This window comes from Micromys minutus, assembly GCF_963924665.1.
Source record: "Micromys minutus genome assembly, chromosome: 28".
Taxonomy (NCBI): domain Eukaryota; kingdom Metazoa; phylum Chordata; class Mammalia; order Rodentia; family Muridae; genus Micromys; species Micromys minutus.
Genome location: NC_137963.1, coordinates 38,963,323 through 38,991,232, shown reverse-complemented (window position 1 = coordinate 38,991,232; position 27,910 = coordinate 38,963,323). Strand labels below are relative to the sequence as shown.

Below are 27,910 nucleotides of genomic sequence, written 5' to 3'. Positions count from 1 at the left end.
GGAACTGAGAACTTTTGTATTGGAATCGGTCATTTTTGGTGACATGGGGACGGTGGCACTGAGGAGTCCTCAGGCCCAAACAGAGTGGCTTACTCAGGGGAAGCTCCAGTGTACTCAAGGAACCCGAAGTAAGGATGTTGTGCGTAGAAAGCGGTCTTGGTAGGGCCATGCACTTTAGCCGGCAGGGTCTGTGCACACTCTGGGCAGTTACAGCAGAACTGGATCGTCGTATACCCAACTGGAGGTCAAGCAGAAAGAATGTGTGCTGTGTGCTCTCGACCCACCATGCGCCTCCCTTACTGCCTAAGAGAAGCTCCTTGTCTTGTCAGCTTAATATGCTTAAAAAAAGACTTTGTTTTTTGTTTTTTATTTATTTATTTTTTATGCCATGTGCGTAGGTGACCGTAGAGGCCAGAAGAGGGTTTTGGGTCCCCTGGAGTGAAAGCTATAGGCAGTTTTGAGCCTGCATGATATAAGTGCTAAGAATTAAGCTCCCATCCTCTGGAAGAAGAGCAAACACTTTTATCCAATGAGCCATGTCTCCTGTCCCAACTCACATGCTTTTGACCTGGGTACAGATCTAACTTTCCCATGACCAGGTTCAGTAGCTTCCTAGAACAACTCAGAGCTCAGGGAAGTAGCTTCAGACACTCCTTGAGGAGTAGCTCCACGGTAGAGCCTAAGTTTCGTGTACAACTGCTGTCTAGGTAAAGGATCCGAGCCAGAGGACTGGCCAAATAAAGATTTACAGGGCCAAGTCTGGGAGGAATTACAGAGCTTTCTGTCCCTTCTCAAAGAATGTGTGCATGCGTGTGTGTGTGTATGCGTGTGCGTGCATGCGTGTGTGCATGCGTGTGTGTGCATGTATGCAGTTTAGTTTTTGAAACGGTCTCACTGTGTAGCCCTGGCTGGCTGGGAGCTCACTATGTAGGCCTAGCTAGCCTTGTATTGAGAGATCTATATTCTTCTGTTGAGATTCAAGGCATATGCCACCAGACCCAGCAGAATCGATATACATTTACATATGTAAAATCTCCCCAGTACATCAGTGTAGTCATCAGCCAGGGAAGCTTCACTGAGCATCTGTGTCACAGTTTATATCTGGTTTGATTGTCTAGGATTAACTGGATTTTTAATCAAATAGTTGAGTCAGTCCCCATTCTTCTCCTCACTACCAAAGATTGAGAGTTCGAGTTGATAAATGACTCAATCCCTAACTCCCGGCTTACACTGCTTGTCTTTCAGGCCTGGCTTGTACCCATTCTAAAGCCATTGGATTTTTTTCATATTGCAGCAAAGGCACTCTTGTTGTTGAGGAAATTCCAAGGACCTGGAGTCTTCCCTCTCATGAGCTAGAACAAAGCCACCCAGATTCTTCATTGTACAACCTAATTCTGGAAAGAGGATGTGTGTACCTTTTGAATTGGAAAGAGGATGTGTGTACCTTCTTGAACTCAGCTTTGCCTTCACCGGTTCACATTGATAACAGTATTTTTTTAAAATTCCTAAATATTGTGATCAATGTGAATTCCACATCAGCATTTAGTACATGCCACCTTGAAACACAGAACACGCTCTTTCTCCAAAGGGGATAACGAATATTTCATTAAGAGCTAAATATGAGTGACCATGGCTCAGCAACGTGGGTTTCCGATCCCCCAGAGGACATGGTCCACTGTGGAAAAGCTTCTGTAACAAGACAATAGAAGAAAGTAATAAATCGATTGTTTTATAGTTACTAGATATGTGGATGGAGACTTCGGGCAGAGTGGGGAAATCTACTGTTTCAGATACTATTTAGTCACACTCTTAATTTGGGGTTAGTAGAAGCTGGTTAATGCTCTGCTAGGTTGGTACATTCCAGACATTTTACCTGATAGTCAAAAGGAAATCATGTTTCATACGGAGGTGGGTGATAATGACTCTTAAATGAACTAGAGATAGCTCAAGATAATTGGGTTTACCACAGTCAGGAAGTCCTAATCAGTTTGTAGAATATTCAACTATAGGAGCTTTCTCAGAGGACTTCTGTTCACTGTCCTTTCTCCTAGTTTTCTTCCTGGATGTTGGCTACTCTTCTTAACACACTCAAAACAAACAAACAAGCAAATGAATAAGTAAAAAGAAATTACCTGAGATATTCTGAAATTGTCTTTTTAAATCTTTTTTTTTTTTTTTCTGAGACAGGGTCTCATGGAGCCCAGGCTGGCCTTGAACTTCTAATCTTCCTGTTTTTTCATCCCAAATACTAGGTCAGAAGCAAGGGCTACAACAGCCAGCCGGCAGCCTCCTGCCTTCTATCTGTAGGCACTTGGCATTCTTTGTCTTGTGTGTCACTTAGTGGTTGACTTCTGTTCTATTGCAGCCACATTTCCTGTTCCTTTAAGTATCTCAGGTATGGCTGTCACTAGGATCTGGTGACATTTACTTCTCAGCAGAAACTCCCTAGATAACACCTTATCTCTTTATGCTCTTTATATTCATGACTTGTACATTTGGATCTTTGGTCTGGGCTCTCAGCTGTATTCCAGAGTTTCTATCTGAATGTCCTATAGAAACCTCAAATTCAACAAGTCCTAAACAAAATTCACCACTTTAAAAACAAGTTAGTTTTGTGTTCTAGTTAATGAGATATTATCCATAGTGTAATCTTAAGAACTTAATATATATCAAGCTTAGTAGAAAAAGTAGTGCATAGAAAGTACACATTAAATAGCAACTTTTTATTTTATAACACTTTTTATTATTAGTTTCTCTATGGTAAGGACCATATCTTCAAACCTAGCACCCAGGTTGTAATAGATGTTCATTGAAGATCCAATTAAAATGAGTAATGACAGTCAGATGTGATAGTGCATGCCTTAGGAACAGCCTAATACCTGCATTTTGGAGGCTGAGTCAAGAGGATGAGGAATGTGGGGGCCAGCTTGTGTTAAATATCAGGGGACCTGTCTCAAAAACAGAAAACAGAAAGGAATCTACGGAGCAGCCAATCCTGTTGTATAATCCTGACAGTTTAACAGTGAGACATCATGTTTCCTCCTCCCTAGGTGCTGTCTGCTGTAATCATTCAAAAGATAACCAAATGTGCCGTGATGTCTGTGAGCAGGTAAGCTTGGAAGTACTAGTGAATAAAATGGAATGAGTATTACATTTGCTTTTGCAAAAGTCTGCTGTCTAACAGCTTACGCACAGTTTACACCACAAAGAATGTGTTAACTGACAGGAACACTGAAAAGGGGCACAGTGTGGTAACCCAGACAATAAGAAAGCAGTCAGCCCACCCCAGACTGAGGGCTGTCTCTTCTTCAGACACTTTGGTTATTAAATTACCACTGTTATAATGCAAAGAAAAGCTAAGAGATAACTTCAGATAAAATTCACTGGTGCCACTTGACAGCCAAATGCAATAGATGATCCTGGGGTGAAAAAGCAGTTTCATAACAAAACTTAGTGGGGCAGATTGCTGAGGCTTGATTGTAGCCTGACCAGGAGCTGATGGGTTCCTTCAGTGCTGCCACACTGCTTGGTCACTGTACTGAGGTCAGGTGTGACAGAGCCCTTATTCTAAAGATTTAATGTGGGGTACTTTTCTCTTGGGTTTGGTGTTTGTTTGACTGACACTGTGTGTCCCAGGCTTGGTATTGTGGTTGTGCATACCACACCTAATTTATGCAGTGCTGAGACTAGAACCCAGGGTTCGAGCGTGCTGTACAAGCACTCTACCAACTGGGCTACATCCCAGCCCATGCTCTGATATAGCCATGTTCTCAGTCACCAGTCAGACTGTAAGTGATGTCATCTTCATGTCATAGATAAATTGAAATATAAAAATGTTTAAAAGCTTACCAAAGTTCCCACGCCAGTGATTGGAAGAATAGCTACTGTGTGCTCAGTGTTGCTAATTACACAACCCATTCTTAACCCCCTAGATGCATCCCTGACATAAGGCCTAGCAGTTGTCCACTTCCTCAGAGCACATTAGTTATGATCTCAGTTCGTGTCCTCACCACTGGTCTAACCTATCAGGGCTTAGGCTTTTTCATTTATTTTGTGTTTACCCTTCTTATTTTTATTTTTACTTTCTGTTTGAGAGCTTTGCCTGTATAAATGCCTATGTACCATTGCATGCCCAGTTCCTTCAAATTCCCTGGAGCAGGAGTTGCAGATGATTGTGAGCTGGCATGTGGGTGCTGGGACCTGAAGCCAGGTTCTCTGGGAGAACAGCCAGTGCTTTTTACCGCTGAGCCATCTCCAGGCCACCAGAGACGATTTTAAAAGTCTAGCAATCGCTGTGCCTTCCCCCAGTGCACTGCTGATATTGGCCACATACTACTTGTCTTTCCTTATCGTCTTTCTCTTGCCTGCTTTGATTTTATTCTTACTCTTCCCTTTATCCTCTAGTGGAAAATTTAAGGAAGCACAAAGATAGAAAAAGGATAATCGATCCCATATTGAGCTTTAACATTTATTAATCACGGTCAGTTATGCTTCCCTCCTCGTTTAGGTCAGTCTTCCCAGTCCTTCCCCTAACCTGTCAGCAAATCTCTGTAGGTGCAGACCCTAACTGGCCTCTTATTGTTACATGACTTCTCAGCTGTCATTTATTAGGACTGTAGGCAAAAGCTTATGTGGACAGAGGGTGTGACCCGGCTTAGATATGCTTAAGTATCACACAGATAATGACGAGGACCCCAGTTACACCGTTACCATGTGTCTAAAGGGACAGCCTTTGGGGATGAAGCGATGACTCTGTGGGTAAGAGCTCTGACTGCTCTCGCTTTTTATTTAAGTTTAGATTCTGTGTCTGTGTGTAGGTACATGCTTATGAGCACAGGTACCTGTGGAGTCTGGGATCAGGCATCAGATCCCCCTGAGCTTCAGTTAAGAGATGTTGTAAGCCACCTAATGTGAATGCTGGGAACCAAACTCAGGTCCTCTGAAGAGCAAACAGGGCTCTTAACCACAGGCTTCACATTGTAGCTCAGGCTGGCCTAAAACTTACCACATAGGATGTCCACAAATTCCAGTCATCTGCCTCTGCCTCCTTGGTGTTGGGATTACAGGTGTAAGCCACTAGACTTGGCTGATCTATAGCTTTCTTGCAATTGCTTTGCTGAGTAAATTTAGTCATTTATCCTGTTGAGTTTCCCATAGTTTAAACTTTGTTGTTCACATATCTCTGGTGTCATTTAATGTCTTTTGTCTGTGCTTTTTAAGTAATCAGTAGTTTCAAGTAGAGCAGAACCATCTCAGAGTTGTTTAGTACCTTGTATTAGTCAGGGTTCTCTGAGGAATGGAATGAAAGGGGTTGAGGTGAATTGTGTGTGTGTGTGTGTGTGTGTGTGTGTGTGTGTGTGTGTGTGTGTCAGTGTGGCCTGGTCCAAGTGCTAGGATTACAGGTATGGGCCCCCATACTTGGCAATTTTTATTTAATTTCACTTGATATTCATTTAAGTTGAATAGCCAGATTTGATTTACATTTGCTTTTTGAGATAAAGCCAGACACTTGATCAGACAGAAGTTTTGTGGTTGTTTTATTTGGCAAGTCTCCCCCATGAATGATAGTAGATCTCACTGTCCCTTTCTATGGTGTTTAATAGTCGTTGCTGGTAATTGTCTAAACGCACTAATTCACTAGATACTGCAGAACTGCAGAATGATGACTTTCTAGTTCCTATTGGATTTAGTTACAGTTGCACATTATGGAGAAAAGTGGCTCCTGAATACACTCAACTGGAAATAAATCTTTTTCACTGTCCTTACTGTTCATGCATTTTATGGTCTTAACTTTGCAGGAAGCCGTGAAGGTCTCTCTGTAGTATAATGATTTATATCTTCCTGAGATACCAGACTGTAATTGTACTAATAACACTCCTGTGAGGAGTGGGCCATTAGTCACCTAACCTGCACGCGAGCCTCCCGGCTCTTCAGTATGTGCTTTCAGGGATGGCGTTGTCTGTGAGCTTATGCCAGTGCTCCACTGATTCCACCTCACGAGCAGCAAGGGTGAAAGAAACAGACTTTATTTTGAAATTACCACCGGTTGATTAAAAACAACTGGTAAGGGCTGGAGAGATGGCTCAGTGGTTAGAGCACTGGCTGCTCTTCCAGAGGTCCTGAGTTCAAATCCCAGCAACCACATGTGGCTCACAACCATCTGTAATGAGATCTCATGCCCTCTTCTGGTGAGTCTGAGGACAGCTACAGTGTGTTCATAAAATAAAATAAATAAATCTTAAAAACAATCAAAAGACACAGTTGTAGAACAGTTAGAATAGTTATCTTCTTCCTTTTCTCTTTCCTTCTCTCTCAGCCTTTCATTCCTAGGTTGTAGCTTGTTTTCTTCCACTTTCAGTTAATAAAAAAGATTACCAACTCGGTGTAATTGCACTTCCTTGATTGCTTCCCAAATCATGTTGTAAGAAATGCTCCCTCAGAAACTGTGTAATGCTGGCATTCTGGAGGCCAACAGGGAGGATCCTGCGTTCGCATCAGCCTGACTTGTATAGTGAGACCGAGTGTGTAAAGCAAAGAGTGTGTAAAGCAAACTGTAGCTTGCTTTAGAGCCTTGCAAAGGTTTCTCTTATAGAAGAAAAGCATTCTAGGAAACAGGCCTATCTAGAGGATTCTACTTTTACCCCTCCTCATTTAAAGAAAGTCTCAAAGATTTTTGGCTTTTTTTCTTTTTGTCAAATAGATTTTCTCCTCCAAAAGTGAATCCCGACTGAAGCATCTGTTGCAGAGAGCCCCAGATTACTGCCCAGAAGCGATGGTGCGTCTCACGGAGCCGTGGAAGCTTTGTGCACACAAAGGCATCTGATAATTACTTTTAGATTCATCAGACTTCTTCAGTGTGGTTGGAATGTGTGATCAGAATAAAAGCTTAAACCTAACTTGTAAAAAGTCCTTTTACAAGTTGGTAAATATGTTAGTGTCTTTCACCTTTTATCTCCTATTTTAGGGCCTAGGGATAGAAATTGTCCTAAATATAATGTATCCCTGTCTTTAAATTTCATTGCAATATTTCTTCTAGAATTTAGAACTTTATCACTTAATTGACTAGTTTATGAAAGTCATAATAACTAAATCTTACATTTATTTGGATTTGGAAAGTTGAATTTGAAATAAGGGAAAATGTGTGGCTTATTTCTTTCTTACACTCCATTTCTGGAGTACTGTCACTGATACACTGCTTGAAGTCTGCATCAGGAAGTCTGACGTGTCTCCGGAGTTTGGGCGAGTTTCCTTGTTTAGAATGTGTGTGGGCTAGGCCCGGAGAGCCAGTGTACACGAGAGAACTTGTTTAGATACAGCGGCCTCTGGTGTATGAAAAGAGGAAGAGTCCAATGACGGCCAAGCAGTTCTGACCTCTCCTTAAGTTGCCCAGCAGACACTTTCCGTGCACTTGGAAAACGTAATGTTAGTAAATAACCCAAGTAGCCTGGTTCATCCTCTAAGTACTTTAAGTGGGAAATGAGAAAAGAGTATGCAGTAGTGCTGCAGTAAATATTAAATGGATGGCTTAACCTTTAATCAGCCCCCTCAGTCTCACTCCACAGATGCCACTCCAGTGTGGAGCCAAACACACACATTTGATCCCTACACCACTTGGCACTCTAGACCGCCTCTAAGGACTCAGGCGCGGTTCACTCCATCGCCCCTGTTGCTTCTGTCCTGGGTGGATACAACTGCCCCGGCACAAACATGACTCCAAACCTTGGAAGATTATCAAACAGGTTTATATATTAAATTCTCAATCTACAAACTCTCTACACAATAAACTTACATCCGATGGACAAAGATAAAAACTGCTCTTCTATATGGGATAAAAGACCCATAGAAACTCTCTGAAATAATAACAAACTTATCAAGCTAGAGATACGCTCAGAGAAACATACAGTCTGCCTCCATCTTGTCTCCACCTCCTGCCTCCACTTCCGCTCCTTGACCTTCACCCCACCCCTATCTCTCTTACGTCCAATCATATATCACCTTAACATAAACCTACACAGTAGTTCTCATTCTCACTTGCCCATTTCTTATACTTTGTGTGCACCATGGCTAGTGGTGCATTGAGATTAGACTACAGTGTGTGCAGGGGCTTCCACCATGAGGCTTCGAGGTGCCCAGGAATTTATCATGTAATATATCATGTAGAAATTATCATGCATAGAAGCTAGTTATTTGCATAAAAGCATTTTGGTCATTACAATTTCAGGTTGAAATTTGGAGTTGCATGAATTCATCTTTGCCAGGTAAGCAAACTTATTTCATGAATGTAAAATCTGCATCATAGTCCTAAACCTGACTTGTGTAAAATGATGTATTTATTGCATTGGGTGAGTGTATGTCTGTGCACGTGCACATGCACAGCTTTTGATACTGTCCTCCGCCTGCTGAGGCAGACCTCTCTCATGCTTTTCTCTTTACTGGCGTGTGAGCTTCAGCCTCCTGTCTTGCCATAGGAATGCCGGGATTTTCATCCCCCTTTTTAGGGGAGTCCCAGACATTATCAGACTTGCAATGTGAGCGCTTTTACTCTGCTGAACTTTGTCACCAGCCCCTGAGTGTTTAGGGATTTTTACTCCCTGCTTGCCTTTAACACCCACATTTTCAGATGTTATTTTTATTCTGTCAGTCTGTGTAGCTCTTTTCGTAATAGCAGAGTCTCGTTAAGTAATGTTGGCTGGACTGGCCAGGAGCTCTCCGTGTAGAGCAAACAGTGCTGGGATTAAAGGCATGAACAGTCAGTTACGCCTCGTCTAACTGCGATTCTTACTGCCACATCTGCCATTTCCAGGAAGCTAGTCTTTGGAAGGTCGTCAGGGCCTCTTGGTTCCCAGACCTCTCCGTTTTTTCAGTGTGTACTCTTTGAGTTTTCTGTAACATGCCATCTTCTTATAATCTCACCTTGGCTTTAGACCATAGACTGCCCCCTCCCGCCTCCTCTTCTGTAGCTGCTCTAATATGCAGAGCTCTTCCTGCTTCTCTCCATGCTGGACAGGCAGGTTGTTAACTTGTCACCTCTAGGAAGGGACTTTGGTATTTGTGACTGGTAGACATCACTGCCTAGATCTCTGTGTTTGGGTAACACCTGAAGTACAAACCCAATTAGCAGAAAGTACTAGTTCCAGTGACATGCCCTTTGCTAGGTCTTGTATCTGTCTTTTCTATTCCCAGTTCAAGTCTTTTGCTACTACACTCTTGGAATACATTATCATAACAAATTTATGACTAATGTCTAAGTATATTATATGTGTGCTTCTCATCTCTCAGAAAGAATACCTCAGGGGGTTTCTGCTTCCATTGTAATAAAGCCTTTATTCTGTACCCTGTATGCATGGTCTTCTATAATTGAAACTCATGTTCTAGCCCTAGTTAAAGCCAGTGCTTAGAAAACAGGAACATGTCTTCTGTTTCTTTAGCTTGTGAGGAATGCTGTACTCTCTGAAGCCGGCTTTGCAAACAGATAGCACTTCTGTCAGACCAAAGTATAACTTCCATAAGGGACTCTCCTTACTCATCCGATCTGTTGTGTGATTTTATATCCCACGTAGCGTGTACATAATCGCTTATGGACAGTAAGGACTCAAAACTGAAAGAGCTTGCTGAATACGTTTGTGTCTAAGGTTAAGATGTGTGGAGACTGCAATGTACTGCATTACGAGCACCAGCTCATGTAGCTCATGATCCACACAGATATTGTTCACTATTCGAAGAGTGCGAGTGTCTGAACCAGGAAACAAACTAAACCAAAGTAGTCCATAGTCATTTGGTATGACTTAGGTGTGCACATCAAAACCAGGATTGGCTCATAGAAATTGTTCCTGTGTATTTTCTGTATATCGGTTTTTAAACAAGGTAACGAGTATAATGCTAGTCTACACACTTTTTAACACAAAAGATTCATGTACTTCTTTTGCATGTTTGATTAAATTATATTAAAATTTTTATATGTGATTCACAGTATGAAATAAGGAAAATCTCTCTCTCTCTCTCTCATGGAGATGCTGCTTACCTAAGATGAAGGATGGCAGGGCTCAGGGTGAACAGAAAATGATAAAACCAAAGGGCCTTATTTTATGTAGTTTGGGACCCTAAGGAAAGGACATCACTGGGAGTAAGGACCAGAATGGGTGTGTAATTGTCTGGGGGCCCTGCTGTCTGACCTAGTTATCTCTTTGACTTGTGTATGTTACTTTTCTATTATTTGTCTTCACTGATACCTATGACCAAAACGTCTGAACATTTTGTTTTTCAGGTGTATTTAAGAAGTCCGATGGCTGGGTTGGCCTAGGCTGCTGTGAACTAGCTATTGGCTTGGAGTGCCGACAGGCATGCAAGCAGGTAATACCTGACAGTCAGCTTTTAAGCATCATGGAGTACAGTAGGAGTTTTAACGCATCATGGGGTACAGTAGGCGTTTTAGCACATCATGGAGTACAGTAGGCGTTTTAGCGCATTATGGAGTACAGTAGGAGTTTTAACGCATCATGGAGTACAGTAGGAGTTTTAACGCATCATGGAGTACAGTAGGTGTTTTAGCGGTGTCTGTTTTGAACTCGTCTGCTTCATAGCTTTGGAGACGACCTAAAGAACTGTGACTTCAGCGTTAGGCCTGTTGTTCCTCGGTTGCATGCCCTGCATACAAGATCCTCACCCTTCTCTTGCTCTTCCTTTCCTTAGATCTACTTGTTTATTTTATGTGTGTGGGTGTCTTGCCTTCATGTATGTTTATGTGCCATGTGCATACCCGGTATCTGTGGAGGCCAGAGGAGGCATCAGGTTCCCTGGAACTGGAGTTACAGATGATTGCGACCTACCACATGAGTGCTGGGAATTAAACCTTGCTCTGGTCTTAGCCACTACATCATCTCTCCAGCCTTTGTCTTTGCCCAGGACATGCTGAGTCCCTGGGTAGCTTATGTCTTCATCTTCCCTTCTCTTTTTCATTGTGGCTTTACTCTGACATGTGACCCTGTTTTTCTCTGTTATGAAGGCACATGTGACCCCTCTCTCTAGTAAGCCATGGCTTCTCTTTGAGTAGATGTATCTGCTCCAATTCAGAGAGGCCCCTGAGTCTACAATACATGTTTCTCAGTAGCTCCTCACATTAGTAGCATTGGCTTCCTGGGTTTGCTCTTCCACGTGGTAGGTAAAGCCCTAACTGGGAAGCTGGCTGTCTAAACGGCTGTTTAACTAACCCAGAGCACAGCTGGAAGCTTGTTCTAAAGGCCGTTTTCTGGGACGTGTGAGATGCCAGTGTCCCTGGCATTCTGCTGTTGAGTTTTCGTTTGTGAAAGAGTCTTTGTGTAGCCCTGCTGCCTGTGACTTTCAGTGTAGATCAGACAGATCCTAATCCACAGCATGCCTCTGCCTCTGCCTCTGCCTCCTGCGTGCTGGGATTACAAGAGAAAGCCACACACCCAGCCTCACCTTTACTTCTGTATATGCAACACTGTACTACAGCCTGCACTGCAATATTTGGGCAGCACATGGCCCAGGGACCTGCTGCTCTCCTCCAAACCTTGAAGTAAAGTTGAATTTCACAGGTTTGAACTCAAATCCTGGGGATATGAAGCAGTTGCCAGCCCATTGGTCTCCTTGCCCTGACCCCAAGCCCAGCTCTACCATCCTTATCAGCTAGGTTGTTATAAATTACATGAGGCCGGGTGACAGAGTGAAAGGGAACAAAAGCAGGGGTGAGACCCCTTGACTCTGGAACAGGGTCTCTAACTGAGACTGGCAGTGTGGAGAAGAGTCACCATTTGGCAGCAGATCTGTGTCGCGTTGTTTCCTGTGAGGACCTCTCTGTTTTCCTGAGACCAGTCTTCTGGGCAGTGGAGGGAAGCTGCTTCCCTGCACATGTGTGAGAGGGTGACGGAGGGAAACATGGCCACTGGCCGCCCGAGAACCCTGTTCTTCAGCTGCCTCTCCGTCCTCTGCTGGAGTTGGCTCATTGTAGTCAGTATGAGATGTTGGATATGAAGGGTTAAAGAAAACGCAAAATGTAACCGCCCTGGCAGAACTTCACAAGAAAATTCACTAGAGTGGAATTCGGTGTTTAAAAGGCCTCTGATTTACATTTCCTTCAAAGTCGTCTAGTTTCCAAAATAACAAAAGAACCATGTTGTTATGTGAGACTGAAACCATAAAAGTTGGGCTGAAGCTCCAGCATATTGAGCGAGTCCTGGAGTGCTATTTGTTTTAACACATTAGAGAACATTTGTTGTAGTTTAGGAACATCTAAATATTTGAGTATGAGGTTTTCCATGATGGAAATAAAGAATATTATACCAACAGTTATATTTAATATTATACACTAATTTGTGGGGTTTGTCCTATACAAAAGAAACAGCACACACAGTAAATGAAAACTTTTGGTTGCTTTTAGGCATCTTCGAAGAATGATATTTCCAAAATTTGCAGGAAAGAATATGAGGTACGTATTTTATTTAACAAATTTGCATAGACTTTTTCAGTGTTCTCAGAACCGACAAAATAACTTACAATTTAAAAATCAATTCATTTTTAAACCAATTGTGTTCTAACTTAGCAGAAAATTTAGCCTTGACAGAAACATCATTTACTTTCTCTAAAGTGTTTTGACTTTGAGATTTGTTGAGATTAAGTATCGATTTTAAAGAAATACTTTAAGTCTCTCATTCCAGCATTTCATCTATAATATTTTCAGAGCAAAGCCACTGGTTGATTTAAGATTCTGAAATTATTTTATATAAGTTCTGTATCTTCTTTAGCCCCTTTCCTACCTCTGACCCATCTTGATGCCATTGTTTTATAAGCTGCCTATATCAAGAGGTCAACTAGCAAAATCAGACTGCTCAAGTGAGCACTTCACAATGGAGCACCTTGCATTTGGGAAACCCTTGTCTCCAGGATAGCTCTCCAGTACTGTGCTCCCTAGTATGGAGATGAGAGAGCAGAAGTGGGAGATAGCTGGCCTTGTATAAATGTACAAAACTCCTTTGGGTGTCTGTTCCCTGGAACCCCATGAAGTATGACCCTTGTCTTACTCTCAGAGGTATAGCCATGGAGTTAGGAGACTTAAATGCATACAGTGAGGACCTATTAACTGTCTGTAATTTGGAGAAACAGAGTCATTTCCAACTGCTTCTGTATTATACTTCTGACTGTTTATTCTTTTCTCGAAGTCTGTAATTATATTTCTTCATTGACAGTTTTAGACTGAGAGTCTTATTTATCCTTTGTCCCTTTGTTCTGTTGGCTAAGTTACATCTGGTCTCTGGAGAAGTTTCCAAGTTAGTGTCAGCCTCCCTCCTTCCTACTGAAAAGAGCCTGCTGTCAGGAAGGGATCTGTTATTGTTTTCTAACCTCTACCTTTGAAATGACCAGTTTGGTTTCTCTTGAAGAAAGTGGCTAACTGTGATAATTCCTTCTTTTCTTCCACATGGTGTCTGACACTGTCCATCTCCTGTAGCCTGTCCTCCATTACTTTAGTGTGCTTCCTTCTCTTGTTTGGATTTCTGCATTGCCCTAGGAAGTCTGCAGTGTGTGTTGATGAAGGACGAGACAGGAAAGGTAAGAGAGACAAAACTGCTACAGCAGAGATAAGAACAGGTTGCTTCCCAAGCTGCCTGGCATTATCTGGACTAGAATTAAATTAAACAACCATTTTTCAAAAGTCTATAGGGCGTATCATTTATTTTTGTATTAAAAGCTCAAATAGCTCAACATAATTCAAAACTCAGTTTGATTTCTTACATACTATTTAGAAATAATGAGAGGTAACATCACTTTATTTCAGGAAAATGGTTCTGCATTACAGACCCAAAGCAAATCCCAGCTGAAGTCTAGACTAGAGATAGGACTGTCTGTGAACTGGATAAATTTGTAATGCAGTCTGTTTAGCTGGTTCTCAGTTCTCATCAGTCTTACAAACTGGGCATTTAATGTTTTTCTTTGCTGCAGGGCAGCCATTCCTTTAGGTCTGTGGTTTCAGGTGTTGTCCCTGAAGGACAGACCTTACGTGGTTTGAGTAGAGATTCAGAGACTGGGAGGTTACATTCAGAAGAGCTTATTATCTTCCTCTAAGGGGATTTCCTAGGAAATGTATTTAAATAAGACTTGCATTGGTCATGGCGTCTCTTCACATCAATGGATACCCTAAGTAAGACGCCTGGTGTTTTATTATTGCCCTGTGCTTGACGGTATTATATATGACCTCATCTCCTGGCACTGGGGCACACTTGCTACCTGTTCTGTGTTATAGGTATAAACAGCTTAAAATGCTAGCTTGGTTTGCTAGAAAGAAACAATGAATACACAAGCCAAAACCTAAGCAAAGACAGAACACTGAGAAGCTGTCAGCTTTTGCAGACGTTAACATTTACTGTGTCAGTTTTCATAGCTAATTAGTCTCATGTACTTGAAAGTCAATGAAGAGATTTGGTACTGATAGAAGATGGAAACCCCAATTGCAGTCTCTGCGTAGAAATTCTGATGCCCTCGTTGCGCAGAGACTGCCCTTGCAATATGGGACAAAAACTGTGATCCTCGTTTTGCAGGGGATGCATTGCTTCTCAAATTTAATGTCTCTCTTGAAAACTGGTGTTATGTTGAGTTTGAAGCCTCGCTCATGTAAAGTAGGTGCTTAGACTTTATCTAAAGTCGTTCTAAGATGGTACTCCTTTCCTGGATGCTTAAGACAGATGACAGACTCTTCCCCGGGGGAGGGATTTTATTCCAGACTTAAAGCTCCCACAGAGAAGTTCCTAAAGAAAGGAAGCAACTCATATTTAAAAAATAATCACAGGGCTGGAGAGATGGCTCAGTGGCTAAGAGCACTGACTGCTCTTCCAGTGAACCTGAGTTCAGTTCCCAGCAACCACATGGTAGTTCACAACCTTCTGTAATGGGATATGATGCCCTCTTCTGGTGTGTGTGAGGACAGCGACAGTGTGCTCATAAAATGACAGAATTCACTAGAGAACAAGGACATGAGACAGCCAGCAGGAACAGTGGTGAGTGGAGGAGACCTTGAGTGCCTGCACTATAGAGACTCACACACACACCATGGAACAGTTAATGTGTGTAAGAAGCAAGACCCTGAAATACACAGAGCAAGGATATTGGGAAGAATTTCATAAACTACAATTTTAATTGAAGAAATAAAAGTGTCGTGGAAGCTGGGGTAGTGTTTGTCCTGCGGGCCCAGGTCGAGGTCACAGGGCTATGAGTTCAGGTTCATATTCTCCTGCATAGCAAGTTCATGTCAACCCAGGCTGCAAAAGATGGTGTCTGCATAATGTAGACATATAATAATAATAATAATAATAATAATAATAATAATAATAATAATAATAATCAACAACTTACAGTAAGACAATTTTTTAAAAACCTTTGTTTCAAAGATGACCGATATCTTATTTCTCAGAAGCAACAAAAGAAGCCAAAAGACAATATTTATATGTTTCTTAAAATGGTTATTAACCTAGAATTTTTTATCCAGAAAGATTTCAGGAAATAACTCATCATTAAGATGGTTGGAGAGGAGAGCGTGTGATTGAGGGAGAGAGTAGGGGGCAAGTAAGAACAAAATATAATGGTCAGTGTGTGCGCATGTGCGTGTGTATGTGTGAGGCACTGTCACGGTGAAACCTGTTACTTTTACGTTAACTAAGAATGCACTGGGGCTGGGGAGACAGCTCCATGCATGTTGTGAAAACACAGAGCCAGCGTAGGAACAGGTGTGGCTGTAGCTCCAGTGCTCCAATGGGAGACGGACAGGACATCTCAGAACCTCGTGCCCCAGCCAGCCGGGTGTGTGCGCCTGAGGAACCACTTCAGACCAGGTTAGGAGGTTGTCCTCAATCTTATTGCACTGTTATGCCATACGTGCACATCATACACACCTACAAACCAGGAATTTATTAAGAGTTTTGTTTGTCTTTTGAGACAAGGTATGTAGCTCTGGCTGGTTTAGAATTCAGGATGTAGACCAGGCTGTCCTCAAATTTAGAGATCTGCCTGCCTCTGCCTCCCAAGAGCTGGGATTAAAGGTGTGAGCCACCAGGCCCTGGAGGAAGTTCTTTCATAGGGAATTTCATCTGACAGTGAGAGATCTGAGAGACGATCTTTCTTCAACTCTGCTTTTCTCATTTGATCACTCTCCCTCTCCAAAAGAGCACCTCCTTCAGCACTAAGTACCTCTGAGGTGGCACGGTGACTCAGTGGGGACAGGTACTTGCTGCTTAGCCTCACTACCCGCGTGCCACCCACAGTGTCATTCCTCAAATGTTGGAAGGAGAAAAACCTACTTCTGTAAGTCTGACCTCTGACTCATGCTAAGGTATACACTCATCCACACACATGCATATATACACACAAACACACACAAATAAATAATTGTAAAACAATTTAGATAAGACATCTTTGAGAATTGTGTACATCTGACTGAAGTCACCAGGCTTTGACGTAGAAGCTACCAAAACCAACCTTTAACTTGATGATTCCCACAGAATCACATTCATATGCTATGGGCATTCTCAGTTCTAGGTTCTCCTGAACTTTCCCACAAGCATGGTCCGTGAGACACCCAGAAGCACAGGCTAAGTCACGATGAGGTTCGTGGATGTGCGGTGCTAGACCCAGTCACATTCAGAACACTTCAAGCCTGGAGTAGCATTGGCGCCAGCACCAGAGCAGAGGCTGTAAGCATGACACAGCCAGTGCTGTGTGCGGCTGACTTAAACTCGGGAGCTAAGAAATGTTTTCTGTGAGGTCTGACACATAACCTGTAGTGGTTTCACACCATCTTTGTCCACAACTTATCTGTGAACCTTTTCTTCTGGATGCCAGTTTGGTAATTTTTGAATTTGTGATTATTTATTCCTTGATTATCAAAGTTAAACATTGATAGATTCTGTGAGAGATGTGAGGACCGTGAAATGTCCAGAGACCTGCTGATGGTGGTAAGACTGTGAGTTTGAGTTTTAGTTCAGAGTCTGTAAACTCATGTCGTACCTGAATGTCAGACTTCCCTGACACTGCCCTAATGTGGCCTTATTTGCTGCCCAAGCCACTGAAGTGAAGCTGCAGCTGCCCTCAGAGCTCCTCCTCCTCCTCCTCCCTCCGCTCCTGCTGGGATTTCCATGTGCTCCGCAGAACTGTGGCTTTCCCACCTCTTCCGTCAGATGGGACCTGACACCCTGTTGACCTCTAGGTCATGAGGCTTGCATGTGATCCATATGTAGACAAAACACTCGTACTTATAAAGTAATAAAACAATATTTTTCCTAAGTTTTAAGACAAAAGTTTTGGGTTAAGTAATTGCTAATACAGCTAGATTGTTTTGCCGATGAGCGCTTGTCCTGTGAGACTGCTAAGAGAAAGGATCACAGAGGCCCTTAGACCACAGAACCAAAGGCAAGCCTGGTCACAGGTGTGGGCAGCACATGGCTGTGTGTGACAGGTACAGGTCCTGTAAGCCTGCAGCCTGTGGGTCATTCATGTGGTTCACAATTGAGGACGTCATGTAGTCATGTCTTTCCCATGCCGTGCACGATAGCCACCAAGTCCCTGCAATTACCAGTCGTGTTTATGTGTCTCCACCCACCTTTATCACCTTTAGTGGGCACTTCCCACTGCCCCATGGAGTGCTGAGTGTGTGTTTGCACATGCCTGCTGGGACCGTGCCGTGTGCTCGAACATATGTTTGCATCCATTTTTTTGTTCCTTTTTCTCAAATAACCTTGGTTCCAGATTTACTTTGTGTTAGAAGCATAAAAGAAGGGAGGTGGGGGACAGTCTAAGGGACAGAAAGAGCAGGACCAGCCGTGTCACTGGCGCTATAGTGTGATGCCACTGCTGCAGTGGTTCCAGTGTGGCAGGTACAACATCGGCTTTGGACAGCTATGCTGTCCCTCATCCAGTCAGCTTTTGACGATGTGACGAAAGTACGCAGGCTGGAGATGTGGCTTAGAAGCCCTGTCTCGATCCCTAGTGGGCACACACTTGCTCTTACACATACACAAGTGGTACTTTGCCTTTGTAAAGTCTCACGGAGGAAGTGCCAAGAGTTGAGGGAGCACAGCAAGGGGCAGGCTGTGCAGGACAGCTGCAAGAATGCTAAATGTCTGCAGATCTGAGCCGTTACCTGCAGCTGATGAGCTCCAAAAAGAGCGAAACCTGTGAGGTCCTGCAGTACTGGCCTAAGGTGGGACTTGCCGGGGCCGCGCTGCTGTCGTTTGTGTTGCCCTAGGACAGGAGAAACTCCTGCTTAGTGTCCTGGTTGGTTCTTTTCCGTCACAGTAAGAGTATGCTTACGGTCTTGGTCATGTCAGACTAGCTGTGATCTTGTTTCATCTTAACTTGTCTTCCACTGGATGGCTTATCTTCCCATACTTGGTTGGTTTTTGTTTTTGTGGTACCAGGAGTTGAAGCCGGGTACCTACCATGCTCTACCATGAAGCCACTTCCCTAGCCCAGACCCTCTGTCTTTAATTACCCCTGTTTAATGACAATCCAGAATCTTCTCTGCTCATTTTGTTTTTGAGATAAGATTTCCGTATGTAGCCCTGGCTGGTCTCTCTCTCTCTCTCTCTCTCTCTCTCTCTCTCTCTCTCTCTCTCTCTCTCTCTCTCTCTCTCTCACACACACACACACACACACACACACACACACTCCTAAACAGATCATTTCATCTTTCTTACAGTTGTCGCTGACATGCTGAGTACGGTCTTCCTAGATTTAACTACCCTTCCCTCTTTTGAATCATCTCCCATGAATCACTAGCTATGAAAGCCTAAAGATTTGTCTACTGACAGCTGGGCGGTGCACACCTTTATCCAAAGGCTCAGGGGGCTATGGCAGGTAGATCTCTGTGAGTTTGAGGCTAGCCTGATCTACATAGTGAGTTCCAAGGCAGCCAGGGCTATGTAGAAAGACTGTCTCAAAAACAGACAGACAGATAAATCTAAAGTACTACTTTCCTTTGAATGTCATTAGATATGCATTATGTACGTATGTATGTACTATGTACGTATGTAGTATGTATGTATGTATCTCCTAAGTATATGGGAGTTAATACTGGCCTCTGAGTCCCTGGAGCAGAGCTCTGCAGTTGTTTCTGTATCTGTCTCACATTCATTTACTTAACATGCATTGAGATGACGATGTACAATGAGCTGATACACCAGTGCGTGTAGGAACTTTCTCAGTGATAAGCCACTGTCGGCCTACAGCTTACTAGTCCGTGGGAAGAGGAATCCATATAGACTTAGAAACTGAGCAAACACTGCAGGAAACCTGCAGGAGCCACACTGGGATCTGGAGGAAAACCAGCCTAAGGAGAAATGAGGTAAGGAACCAGTCAGAGCTGTGTCCCTGGGATGAAATGTGATAATAGTGCTTATTTTTTTAAATCGCTCCGTTGCCCACATTGATCTTAGGATCCTGACGGCCTCCGTGCACTGGTGTGTTCCTGGGTTTCTGGTGTGGTATACCCCACCTCAGGGCCACTGTTAAGTCAGATTGGAGAGCTGTTCGGTGGAGGTCCTGTGGGTGTGGCAGTTAGTGGTAAGTGGGTCATGGACCGTGAGCACTTACTTCCTGTCCTTACCAGCAGATGGCGGTCAGACGTTTGGAAGACTTAACTAGCTCAGACACCAGGAAGTGATTATAAGCTAATGCTACAATTTATACATATGCCTTCGGCCTATCAATAATCAACAGTAGCTCAAGCATTGAAAAGAGTTGCTGATAATCAGCATGGTGCTTATTACACACACAGGACTCTTATGAAAGCTTGGTGTGGTTCGTCTATAAAGAGCATCGGTGTACAGAGTAATGACATCATCACATTGCTAAAGTGACAGAGTAATGACGTCATCACATCTCGAAAGTGACAGAGTAATGATGTCATCACATCGCTAAAGTGACAGAACACAGTTTTAGATTTCAAATGGCTTCCTTACTTAGCTGTTTTACATGCATCGGTGTTTTTGCATGTATGACTGTGTGATGGTGTCACGTCTCCCCTGAACCTGGAGTTAGAGACCGTTGTGAGCTACCATGTGAGTTCTGGGACTTAAACTCTGGTCCCCTGAAAGAGCAGCCAGTGCTCTTAACCACTGAGCCATCTCTCCAGCCGCAGACAAGACATATTTTTAAGCCATAGACTGAGTAAAGATATAGAAGTAATATATTAACATTAATGGTGCTTCTGTGTTAAAAAAAAACATCAAATTTTCATTCAACACATCCAGGCAAACATTAAAGGACGTGATATAGTTGCTTGGGGATTGTACGCTGCAGGTGACATCAGAGAAGACAGCTTTGTCCTCCTTTTTCTTCAGCGGGTTGCAAACTCTCCGCATTGTTTGCTCTGTGGGGAAGACTGGCTTCTGTAGCTCTTTCTCCCTCCTGTGACCTCAGTCACATAAGGATATTGAATTAACCAATCTGATAGCTGGGCCTTTATTTCCTGTAGTACCTTCCTCTTAAGCTAAGTGATCATAAGACTGAACTGGAGGTGATATTTTTCTTGCTCATAAGGTCAGATTTTAAAAATATAGCTTGAACAAATTAATAAGCATCAAGGTGGGGTTTGGGAGAGTTGTTGTGATTGGCATTGCCGTCTGGATCCTTAGCAACCAGGGACATCAGGCCTGTGCTCAGCAACCTTTGTGGCCTTTACTCACGAGATGCAAATTAGTGCCTCCCCACTGCACTTTCCATTACAGGAAAACCGGGCAGGCGGGCTGCAGGTGTCTCAGGAGCTCTCTCTGCAGACTGGTTTTAATGTTGATCTTATCTTATTTTATAAATGTTTGGGGCTGGTGACCCCGGTGGAGGGTTGTCTGAGAAGGAACATGTGTGAGAAGACACACAGTTGACTGTAAGGACACTGACCTTGCACACTGGGGGAATTCGCTGTCCCTTCCTACGAGACCTGGGCTCGTTTGTTTGTGAACTTGCTCGCTTTTGTTGAAGTGAATGTTAGGTAGAGAGAGGCCGTGCCGTGCAGCTTCGTCAACACTGTAGAAAGACTTTTCTTTTGCCTGTTGAATAGCCTTCCACTGTAGCCCAGCCTGACCTGAAATGCACTGCAGTGACAAACCTCCCACCTGACCTCTCTGGTGACGGGTCACAGGCCACCACGCCTAGAAAACCTTTGAAGCTGGGTTTCCAGGGTTGGCAGGGCTGGTCTTTTTTACTTGTTTATATTTTCTCTCTTGTTTTTGTTGTGTGTTTTTTGAGACAAGTTTTAAGAGCTCACTGTGTAGCTCTGGCTTCAAACTCAACATCGTCATGCCTTGGTCTCCCAAGTGCTGACACTGCAAACGTGTACCACCGTGCCCAACTGTCACCTAGCTGGAGGTGACGGCCACGGCTTATTTGATGTCCTTCCGGGCTTTATGTTTGCACGTTTATTTTAGCAGGTTGTTCTCCAGGTGTGAGTGACACAGACTCATAGCTGACACCCTGGGTAGCCTAGTGGTTTGGGACCAGAAGGGCTTTGTTGTTGTTTTGTTTTTCTTTGTCTTTTTCTTGTTTTCTTTCCTGTTTTCCCTTAATTTCCAGGCAATGACTTAAATAGGGTATTAACGTTCTGAACAATAATCTAAGGCTTCTAGAAAAATTAGTTCTGATCTCAGACTCTGTTTTTAGCAACTTTTCTAGGGTCTAGTGTAGGTGTCCTCTGCCTACAGAAGGTTTCCCTCCATGAAACGCTAGGGAGTTTCCCAAACTCTGCTCACAAGAAGACTAAATGAAAGCTATCTTTGAAACGTTGTGTGGAATGGAGATTTCTGTCATGTGGGACCGGCCTGGGAAGTTTGGGAGGTTCCACTGCACAGTCACGTTTGAGAACGGTTAGAGGTAATTTCTGAGGCCACATCAACTCTAAAATGCAGCAATTACAGGAAATGATGTATATCTGAGTGGTTTTTACCGTGTTATTTTCTAGAAAGTGTTTTATATTCTACAAGAAAAGGTAGACGTCAGGACAGGGCGACCCCTCCACACATGCGCTCTCACAGTTTGCCACAGTTCCTGGAGCTTTGCTCCTCACACGTCGGTATATGTGATGGTTACTCTTAGCCCCTATGTCTTCAGCCTTGAATTTAGAGAAGAATTAAAAATATGATATCCTGCTTTCCATGTAATTCTAAGACAGAGTAAAATTAGAAATTCTGCTTGTTAATCTGTTTGTTTTTCTTTAATTTACAGAATGCTCTTTTCAGTTGCATTAGCAGAAATGAAAGTAAGTATATTGTCAATGATTGCACAAGCAGTCCTGAAAGCAAGACATTTTACAGACATAGTTAACAGTCAGAACTGACTGCCAGTACCTTAGCATTACACCTGCTAAGCCATCTGAAGAAGCAGGCACACAGGATCTGCTAGGCCATTGCCTGTTCAAATCAACTATGTAGTCTAGCAGTTCCTGTGTCTCAGCTGCATATTTATAAACCAATGCTATAGATAGATCACTAGAGAAAGAAAACACCAATATCAGGGTCACTTCTGAGGATGCGTACATCTACAGTGGTATATCATGTGGTCCAGTCCACAGATATGTATCGAATACTCGCCTGGTGTGAGGCAGACACTTGTCTGTGGGGACATGCCGAGAGCACAGAGAACTTGGGAATGGACTAGAATATGAGGCAGCGCACTGATTAAAGGAAACATCTCACTGCAAGGTTCCTTAGAGGAGACTGCATGGAGCTCAGAGGTTAATTGGGCCTTGAAAGTAAATAAGATGTTGGTGGAACGGGGATGAGAGAGACTGACGTGGATGTGTACAGTGGATACTGGAGCAGCAAACCATGTGAAGGGAACGCTGAGAGCAGCAGTTAGAGGTGGGAAAAGACTGAGGAGCGAACAGTTCATTAGATTCGCTTGCTAGTGTGTGTGTTGAAGAATAACAAACAGTCTTACACTTCTACCCTGTCAAACTGGGGCCTAGTTCAGAGTGTACCATACAGTCTTTGGCAGGTAATCTCGGGTCCTCCCACACTGGCAAGGAAGCTAAGACAGCGGAGGAGCCAGAAGACAGGCACTGATTCTGTTTCATCTCACACCCTGGGACTCCCAGAGCACCACCATTGCAGTGCACACTAGTAAATGCAGCCTGGGCTTTGTGTGGCTGGGGGTGCAGCACCGAGATAGACTGAGCGCTTAGACAGCTAAGGTCCTTGTCATCCTCAGCACCACACACAAGGTACTGAAAAGCAGTTGTTTCCCAATGGACTTGCATCCTTTGACAGAAGACGTAAACCTGGTAGGAGCTCTAAGTCAAAGCTAGTACACGGTAGGTATGGAGCAGTGTTCTGGGCCAGGAAACTATCAGGTCAAGGCCCACCTTTGTTTGGTTAATTTATACATGACTTATCATTATTTCTCAAAGTCACCTGGATTCCAAGTTCACTGCTCTGTGGGACTCGTGATACCCTGTTTCTGGCTCCCCCACAGCCGTTTCTGATGTCGCGTAGGAATATAGGTTCCTCTCTATAAACCTGTTCCTGCCGCTCTCTAGCTCCTTTAGCGCTCCCTACATATACACCGTTAGATGCTGGGAGGGTCCCCTGACCTTCTCCAGTACGATTCTCACCCCTGAACTTCCAGCCTCGCTCCCTCCCCACATAAATCCGCTGTGTTCTCTGTGCGCTTGTCTGCCTCGATTAATGTGTAGCCCAGGCTGGATCGCAAGTACGGCCACCGCTCCTGCCACTGCGGGGTTGTTGCTATTGTCATTCTTTTCGTTTTACTTTCATCTGGTGGCAGGTGGCCTCCATCTGCCAGGTGCAGTGTGAAGCCAGCTGTGTGCCACACCCTGGCCTCGGTTACTTTACATATACAGGAGCAGTCACTTACCTTCAGATGACTTTGCTCTGATTTTGCTTGAGACCATCAGTTTATAACTGTATCAGTTACAAACACAGGAAGATTTTCCTTCTACAGTAGGAAGATCCTTTCAAGGTCCTTACAGGTGGCCAGCTGTGTCAAGAATTTGAGATTTGAGTTTCAAAGTGCACACTTGTTAAATTTATCAAGTTGCCTTGCTCTCTCTTGGTTTTTGCAGATCCAAAAATAAGTTTAAGGCACTGTCATTGTGTTTTCTTTGGTTTGGTTTTGCTTTGTCTATGAATCTGCACAAGTGCAGCGTGGAAAGAGGCCGTTCCTGTTTTCTCAGCATGGGCACTTTGGACACTGGGGAGGCAGCTTTGGCAACGTGACAGTTTCAGGTGCCTTGTTGTACATTAGCCGTCCTGACATTAAACACCAGATTATGCCACCAATTTGTCATTGCAACCAGAAATACATGTGTGTGCTTCTGCACACCTGGGGTTGTGGCACTTCTGAGGTGGGGTGTCGCTGACTAGAGAGTTAAGCTGATGAGGGTGGCTGTTGTGTACCAGTGAGCACTTGAATGGCCGTGACTGTCTGCAGTCCTGCTGGGCCCCGCGTTTGTCGTCTGTGGCACGCTTTACTTCTCAGAGCTGTGCTGTTGATCACCGGTTAACATGAACAGGAAGCTGTTCCCATCTCACTGCCGTCCTCTCTCCACAGTGGGCTCGGTGTGCTGCAGTTACGCAGGGCATCACACCAACTGCCGGGAATTCTGTCAAGCCATTTTCCGAACAGACTCTTCTCCGGGGCCGTCTCAGATCAAAGCCGTGGAAAATTACTGTGCGTCTATTAGTCCACAGTTGATACACTGTGTGAACAATTACACCCAGTCTTATCCAATGAGAAACCCAACTGATAGTAAGTAAAGGGGTTGTGTTCTTCTCAGTCTTTGATAAGATACTTTATTTACAAACTGATGTGTTCATGTAGGTGTCTGTGGTCTAGTTCCCTTGAGAAACATCCAGATTTCTCTGTTGTACATCAGATTATGCCTTTTGACCTGGAAATTCCATGTTGTCATTTATACAAGAAAACTTACAAATTTACACACACACACACACACACATATGCACAGTAGTTAGTATATGAGAAAAAACAGGAATAACTCAAAAATACATCAATAGGATATTGACTAAATTATTTCTATGCAATAACCAAACTTTACAACTAACAAAAGGGAATACATTTATTCAGAAAGTCCAAGATGTATTAAGAAAACAAAGCAAGTTTCAGAACTGAAAGCATAGTCTACACTATCTATTTCTGTACTGCTGGAGCTTTTATTAATGAGAAGTTCTTACTTTCATAGTAAAAAAATCATAAAGTAGGAGTGATACTTTTGACAAATCAGCGCTGCCTGATGAAGCTGGGGTCTTCAAAGCACCTGTCTGTATATCCTAGAACCTATTCTGCTCACCGAGAGGCAGTCAGGTTTTAAAGAACTGACTTGTCAACCAGACTGACTAAAGACGGACTTGTAAGGCAGATACTTGGGTTTGTGCTGGAATATTCTAAGGCTGCTGTTATTATCTTGAAAGTGGTGTGCATTGTATGGTCATAATTGAAATCAGAGTCTGAGGCTTTGACGTCCTGTGATGTGGCGGTCTGGTGAGATTGGACACGTGGCCTTGGTTTATTTTCACGTGGATCTGTGTTTCCTGACATTTAAGCCACACTGAAGTGTTGCCAGCCGCGAGGGTATAGAAAGAAGCTCTAAGAAAACTGGCAGAAAGAGGGCTTAAGGGTAGAGCAGTAAACTCGTGTCTGCCCAACACAGAGGAACACCTGAGAAAGCTACTTGAGAGAACCCTTCTGAAGTCTACAGCCTGCCTGAAATTATTCTTTTGCTTTCTAGTTCTTTGTAGGAAATTAAAGGCTGGAGGAGTAAGCCATTCACAGGCAAATCATGGCCCATTAGCATGTTTGAAGCCCTGATTCATTCCCTATGATCAAAAAAAAAAAGAAAATTAAAGACAGAAATAAACTAAAATATTGTCAGAGTTCATATTATCTAAATTACAATGTATATTAATTCGCTTCTACAGACTTTAAAAAAGTCTGTGGTATCTTAGGGTGCGATTAAATGGAATTATTTTAATGCCATGGAAATTAGTCAGTAATCTTATGTAAAGAGCCCCACTAGACACAAACAGGAATTAAGCCCACTTTGATTTGCAGTATTTTTTCCAAGAACATAATAACATGTTTTATGTGAGGTCTTAGGTGTGGGATGACTTTCATTTTATAAGGATAGTTCTAGAAAGCTCATGACTGGGAAGTGTGGTTGATGCTGGGAAAAGATCATTGCAGAATGGAGAGAGTAGGCCCTGCTTCCTGCAGAGACTTGCACAGAGCCTTGTTTCTGACTTGCTGCCATGTTCTTCTCTTCTGAGTGGTTATGAGAACATCTAATAAAGGCTTGTGTCCTGAATGTAGGTTTATATTGCTGTGACAGAGCTGAAGACCATGCTTGCCAAAACGCCTGCAAGCGAATTCTGATGTCTAAGAAGACAGAGATGGAGATCGTCGATGGCCTCATTGAGGGCTGCAAGACCCAGCCCTTGCCACAAGACCCTCTTTGGCAGTGTTTTCTCGAAAGCTCCCAGTCGGTTCACCCTGGAGTCACTGTGCACCCTCCTCCCTCAACCGGCCTTGATGGGGCCAAATTGCATTGCTGCTCTAAAGCGAACACTTCAGCCTGTAGGTTAGTATCTCCATTTCCTTAATCAAGACCAGTAGAAAACAACTTTAATTGGTGGCTTTTAACAAATGTCTTATTCTTGTGTTGTGTAAGCTTAGCTTTTGGGAGATAAAAATCTGACCTGGGGGTACAGCTCAGTAGTAGACGGCTTAGTGTGTGTGCAGGTTCAATTCTCAGTGCAAAAGATAACAGAGTATAAAATCTTTCACTTTAAGAAATTTTAAAAGAAGATTATTTACTTTATGCATCCGAGTGTTCTGTCTATACTTGGGTGAAAGGGTGGTTCCCCAGAGGCCCAAGAGGGCATCAGATCCCCTGGAGTTGGAGTTACACACAACTGTAAGTTACCATGCACATGCTAGGTGTGAACCTAGGTCCTGCAAGAGTAGTAAACACTCCTCCCCACTAAGCCAGCTCACCAGCCCAAGGTCTTTAATTATGTTATTCAGCAAATATTTACTGAAGACTGTTTAAGTACAATACAATATTTAGGGCCAGCAAGGTTACTACTTAGGTAAAAACACTTGCCACGAGGCCTGATTAATTAATTAAATGATTATAAATGAATAAAATGTAATTCTTCGGATCCATATGGTAGAAGAGAAAATCAGACTTCTTCAGATTATTCTCTTACTGCTACACATTGTGAATGCACATGCACACACACAAATAAATACAATTTAACTTTAAAAAAGATATTTTCCTTGAATGTATATACATGTGTACCACATATATGCCTGGTGCCTACATGGAACTTGAGTTTAGTCCTTTAAAATTTTGTTTTATATATTGATTAAAGATTAAATGGGCAATAAGTATTTCAAGATGATGTGATATCATTAAACTTATCTTGGACCTGGAGAGATTGCTCAGTGGTTAAGAGTACTTACTGTTCTTGCAGGAAATCTAAGTTTGTTTTTCAGCAACCACATTGGGTGGCTCAAAATTACTTATAACTCTAACTACTGGGGATCTAATACTCTGTGACAACCTAGTGATATAAGCAACTATGTTAGTTGGAGAATCAGTGTGTGTGTGTGTGTGTGTGTGTGTGTGTGTGTGTGTGTGTGTGTCAGGGTGGTGGTTCTGGGACAAAATATCTGCCATAAACAAATGAGGAAAGATTTATTTCAGTTCAGTGTTTCAAAGGTTTCAGTCCATAGTCCTCTAGCTCCATTGGCTTGTTCTGAGGAGAGGCAGACTACTCCAGTGAAGGGAGTTTGGATCAGAGCTGCTCACCCAGTCACCTCCTCCTTCCAGTCAGATTTTCCCTAAACTCACCCTCCTAAAGTTTCTGCCAACTCTAAA

The 27,910-nt window shown here is 43.2% G+C and overlaps 1 protein-coding gene across 2 annotated transcripts in view; it reads left to right on the top strand.

The window, feature by feature from the left end:
* Positions 1-27,910, top strand: part of RECK (reversion inducing cysteine rich protein with kazal motifs) — a gene marked incomplete at its 5' end in the record, with an annotated part of 66,968 nt that overhangs the window by 10,991 nt on the left and 28,067 nt on the right. Inside the window, 8 exons of one of the 2 annotated variants that reach the window (XM_080939946.1) lie at positions 3,051-3,109; positions 6,701-6,775; positions 8,222-8,258; positions 10,265-10,350; positions 12,398-12,445; positions 22,216-22,249; positions 24,562-24,759; positions 26,338-26,605. In XM_080939946.1, coding sequence (XP_080796072.1) covers positions 3,051-3,109; positions 6,701-6,775; positions 8,222-8,258; positions 10,265-10,350; positions 12,398-12,445; positions 22,216-22,249; positions 24,562-24,759; positions 26,338-26,605 — 805 coding nt within the window. Of the gene's footprint in view, positions 1-3,050; positions 3,110-6,700; positions 6,776-8,221; positions 8,259-10,264; positions 10,351-12,397; positions 12,446-13,542; positions 13,564-22,215; positions 22,250-24,561; positions 24,760-26,337; positions 26,606-27,910 lie in introns of those variants that run through there. The other variant, XM_080939947.1, reaches the window with a different exon arrangement.